Raw genomic sequence first — 5,027 nt, 5'->3', positions numbered from 1 at the left:
AGCTCTGCCTCAGTCACACAACTGGCATTTAAGGCTGATGCCCTCCACACGCTCCTGCCAATTCCAGGTGTCCTACGGGCAGGAAAGCTTCAGGACTGAGCTGTTCTTCGGCGTGCGGAGAGGTGACTCAGCCATCTTTGTGTGCAGCCAGCCTAGAGAGGCCTACACAGCAAGCACAACCTGGCCCGAGTCCTACGCTGTGGCAGAGGTTGAGTTCTTCAAGCACATTGCCAGGCAGGCCCCCCCTGACAGCCTGCACCTCAAATGCCTGCAGTTCTTCACCCGTCTTCCTCTGGGCTTCAGCTTTTCCACCTACACCATGAAGACCATTGTCATGCACCTGCTCAACATCACACCCGTCTCAGAGTGGCGCAGGAGAGATCTCGTGGTACGACTGCTGGATATCATCAACAGCCTGCACTTATGTCTGCGAGCAAAATGCCTCCACCACTTCATTGTGGGCAACCAGAGGCTTCCTCAGGACATCAACTTACCCGCAGATGTCCAAAGAGCTGAGCCATACAATCTCCTCCAGCACCTGGCCCAGCAGCCAGCTGCCCATGCCCATGCACTCTATGAGTACCACATTCTCTACAAGTGGTTCAGAAGAATCCTTCTTGCTGAGGATTTACCGGATGAAGGGGAAGATTTATGGCTATGAGCACAGAGCTGTGCTTGTGCTGCTCGCAGCTGCCAGCAGAGGACCACCTTGCAGCCTCCATTTGGTGCTTTCAGGAGAAGAGGATGCCTGCAAAGCTTTGGCAAAGGTCCCACTGCCTCTCCTGCCGCCTCAGCAGGTGCAGGGCCACGGGCGGCTGTCTTCTACCTCCTTGCATCTTTTCATTTGCCAACAAAGCGCCCCGACCGCACTGAGCCCTGCTTGCCTAGGAACTCTCCCATTGCTGAAAAAGCACACAAAGAGAACACGTACCGTACAAGCAGGGCCAACCTCTCCAAAGCCCACCTGCAACATGCAGCTTTTCCCGGCCTTTGAAAAGGGGCAAAATTTCAAGCATGACAGAAGTGGGAATGTGGGACAGAGAAAGAGAAAAACAACTGGGCAAGAAGGACCAAGAGGAAAAATCGGCACTGCTCGCCCAGGACCAGTCAGTGGATGGAGCCTCTCCTTCTCCCTGGAATGGACACCTTCACAACAGGACTGGACCACAAGGATTGGAGTTGACCAGAAATTTTTTATGCAGAGGAATCTCGATTTTTATTTCACATATATATATATATATATATAGTGTATTCCTTTTATCAACTATAATTTTTATAAATTATATATACTTGTATATTACCATAGAACAAAGCACTATTCTGATGGAAATTACATAAAATATACGAAATATATAATTATGATGTGAGGATAACAAGTAACTTTAAAGGGTTGAATGTGTAATTACGTTTAAATTGTTAGAGTATAACAAGTATTAAGTGTCACTTTCTCTTGTGACATATATTGTTGCTCTTAGTATATTTCTGTCTGGAAGGCTTTCCATTAAATAAATATATTTATAACTTATATAATATACATAGCTTATATAGATGTTGTATAAATTATAATTGAATATAACTGTGTAATATGTATTATATACTGCATGTTTATAATATATTTCATTTATTGTATCATATTTATATACATGTAAAGACATATGCAGTGTTGCTATGTGTTGGGGCCAATATTAATGCTCCAAAGTTAGGGCATTTCTGAGTGGCAAGCTGGGAAATTATTTGCTCCTGTTTCAATAAAATGCAATTTTTCAGAATCTGGAGTGTGCATGGTTTTATTGATCTCAGCCAGGCGCATAGTGGCGTTCAATGCCACACACTGTGAATCTGGGTTCATGAACAGATTCCTTGAAATCAAAGGGAGAGTGCTGAATTGGCTTGAAACAGAAATTGAGCCAAGTTGCATCCAGCCCCTCTGGTCACAGAGTCCCAGAAAGGTTTGGCTTGGAAGGGCCCCTTAGAGGTTGTCTTGTTCCAGCCCAGCTGCCAAGGGCAGGGACACCTTGTGCCAGGCCACGTTGCTGCAAGGCCCATCCAAGCTGGCCTGGAACACGGCCAGGGATGGGGCAGCCACAGCTTCTGTGGGCAGCGTGGGCCAGCCCCAAGCAGCCTCCGAGGCCAGAATTCCTTGCCCATCTGCAGCCTAAGGCCGCCCTTCCTGTGGCACTGGGAAGCCGCTGGCCCTGGCGCTGTGCCTGCAGGCCCTTGGCAACAGCCCCTCTGCAGGTCTCTGCTGGCTCCCGGGCAGGGACTCAAAGGCCGCAGGAAGGTGCCCCTGGAGAAGGCCCTGGAGAGCGCTGGGGCCAGGAGTGCCGCCATGAGGGCAGCAAGCGGGGCCTGGCCTGTCCGTGCCTGCGGCAGGGCGCAGGGCGGGCGCTCAGGCCCTGCCAGCTGGAGCACATTAATGCACTCTGGCATGACATTCCTGCGCCTTGCTCAGCTCTTCTGCTACAATACCAGTGGTTGGTTTGTGCAACGCTTTCACAGAAGAGCTACAATTCTCTGCCAGAACCAGCCCTGTGCGGCTTCTGGACCAAGAGCAGCCTGGTGGGGTTCTGGCTACTCTTCCTTCTCCATGATGTCCGATATTGGGAAGGTTTCACAGAGGTCTTGGAGGGACTGGATCTGGGAAGTCTCAAGCAGGAAAAAGTGAGCCAGACTAATTTATTCCACTCAGAGAAAAAACAGTGCCATTACAATATCACCTCCAGCACTCGCATACATGATATTATGTATCATATTCAACATTATTAGTTATATTCTTTTCCCTTCAAGGAAAGGTCTGAAGACTTCAGCCTCCTTTGTGAAGGGAGATCCTGGGGCCCATTCTCTCCCAGAGGGGCTGCACTGGGTGGTGCCAGGGCTTTCATTGCTGGGCCCACTCGCAGCCCCTGAGCTGGGCTGGGGAGCAAGGGCGGGGCTGGCCCGGCTGTGATGCCTCTGGCACGGGTGACATCAGGGACAGCGTGTCACAATGGGGGCCGCTAGAACAGGCCCCCGCAGGTAACGCTGGCCCAGCACAGCCTGGGCAAGCGGTGAGTGCGCATGTGGCAGGGCCGGGCTGGGCCAGGCCCGGGGCACAAGCGCCGCACCCGGGCCTGCATTGTCCCCTTGCATGCAGGGCCAGCCACTCGGGCCACAGCCTTGCCCAGGGCATGGGGCTGCTGCTGCCCCACTGGGACAGGCCCTGCTGCCTGCCAGCTCTCTGGGGCCCTCTGCTTCCTGCCCTCACAGCCCTGCACCTCCGGGCCTCCCTTCAGCCCCCACAGCTCCCTTCTAGCCCCAGTGAAACCCTTGTCTCTCTCCTCCTGCAGACCATGGCGGACAGATCAGTCCTGGCTGTGATTCTGCTGCTCATCTTCCCATTCCCACTTGCCTTGGTGGACAGATTTTATGGGGATGTGCAGCACACTGCCGAGGAGCTGAAACCGGCTCCCCCAGAGCCACCTCAGCCTGGCTGGGGAGCCTGGCTCCTGGCTGCCTTGCAGCAGCTGCAGCAATTCTGGGCAATTGCTCACACGCTGTTCCTGCCTTTGGCCTGGTGGCTCAGGCGCAGAAGGGCGGCCATGAGGCAGAGAGCAGTGGCCCAGAGAGCTGCAGAGGAGGCCAGAAGGAGGAGGATGAGAATCGAGCGAAGAAGGTGGCTCCTTAAGAAGAGAAACAAAGAGATGGAGCAAATGCGCAAGGCCTTGAGACAACTGCAAAAGCAAATGGCCAGGCTGGTTCAAATGAATAGGGAAACAAACAGCATGGTCAAGGTAGGCTGGGCAGGCTTTTGGAGGAGCACGGGCAGTGGCCTGTGTGAAGAAAAGCTTCCTGCTGGAGATGCTCTCTGGGCTGACCAAGGCCAGCCGCACATCTTTGTGAGCAGCCAGCGCACAGAGCTGCGCTTGCTGCCCAGCACAGCCCTGCAAAGCCGTGCCAGAGGCTCAGGGCTCCTGCCAGGCCCTGCCCCTCTTCGCTCTAGCTCTTCATTGTAGCTACAGTTACTCTATCTATATTAATGTCTCTCTTTCCACTCTTCCATGCAGAAGCTTTTGATTTGCTGGAGGATAGAGGCATTTGAAGGAGGATCGGGCCAAATGACGAAAGACTGATGCCAATTTTTAAATAGTTTAGAAATATTTCCAGTATTTTAGGCATTTATTGTAAAATAACTCTACTGAGCACTCTTTTCCTAATTTCATTAATTTTAATGCAGAATAATACTCAAGTAAAATATCACTATGATGGTAATAATAAGTAACAGTTAAGTACCTTAAAGTATTATTTACTTTATAGATTAACTATTATTCAGCAAATTTAATAGGAATTCTAGTAATTAATCACAATTTAAATATGCTAAATCTTTATGTTAAACACTGAATTTTACATAATCCACGTGAAAAAATAAATTTTTGTTGTATTATTAATGTGTAATATATAGATTATTACAGATTGCAGTTAAGATTACTGTAATCACAATTTCTTCATTTCAATTTGTAAAATATGTTATTCTGATTTGATAATGACAGTGACTGCCCTCCTCTCTTCAGGGAGAGTGTGTTCCCCCTGAGAGTCTCTGTCTGTGCAATGATGCAATAAAGGCAATGCCTGAACAAACTCTGTGTCTGTGAGTGTCCACCTTGGGCCCAGGTGTCAGCTGTGGGGAATTCCTGACAGAGGGGCACCACAGCACCCCTTGGCCATGCAGAGGCTCCTTTCCTCCCCTCTAGCAGCTGTTCCTTTGGTGCTGTGATCCATCCCCTGCTGTGCGGGGTGCCAAATGCAAGAAAACCAGGAGTGCCCCCACTCAGACTGTCACTTGGGTCCCTGCAGAGCTCAGGAGCCACCATGGCTGTGTAGGGTGTGGAACGCTGCAGGAGGCCATGACAGCAGGGCCAGCAGGGACAGGGGGACACAGGACAGGAATGACAGCCCAGCTGCCCTGGGACAGGCCTCACAGGCAGACAGGACACGGGGCAGGCAGGAGTCCCCATCCTCTCTGTGCCCCCCTCAACACAGGGACATAAGGG

The 5,027-nt window shown here is 51.0% G+C and overlaps 1 protein-coding gene and 1 long non-coding RNA gene across 2 annotated transcripts in view; both read left to right on the top strand.

Annotated features, from left to right (window-relative positions):
• Window positions 1-661, top strand: part of LOC135301983 (inositol 1,4,5-trisphosphate receptor-interacting protein-like 1) — a 5,798-nt gene extending 5,137 nt beyond the window's left edge. The window contains exon 4 of the mRNA XM_064422563.1: window positions 3-661. Coding sequence (XP_064278633.1) covers window positions 3-661 — 659 coding nt within the window. The remainder of the gene's footprint in view (window positions 1-2) is intronic.
• A 2,823-nt stretch (window positions 662-3,484) lies between these two features.
• Window positions 3,485-4,614, top strand: LOC135302019 (uncharacterized). The gene is made up of 2 exons (XR_010363706.1): window positions 3,485-3,770; window positions 4,044-4,614. It is a non-coding gene; the product is annotated as an uncharacterized LOC135302019 (long non-coding RNA).
• The last annotated feature ends 413 nt before the right edge of the window (window positions 4,615-5,027 follow it).

Source organism: Passer domesticus, chromosome 6 (genome assembly GCF_036417665.1).
Source record: "Passer domesticus isolate bPasDom1 chromosome 6, bPasDom1.hap1, whole genome shotgun sequence".
Taxonomy (NCBI): domain Eukaryota; kingdom Metazoa; phylum Chordata; class Aves; order Passeriformes; family Passeridae; genus Passer; species Passer domesticus.
Note: the sequence above shows the minus strand (reverse complement) of the source record. Positions and strands in the feature narration are given on the sequence as shown.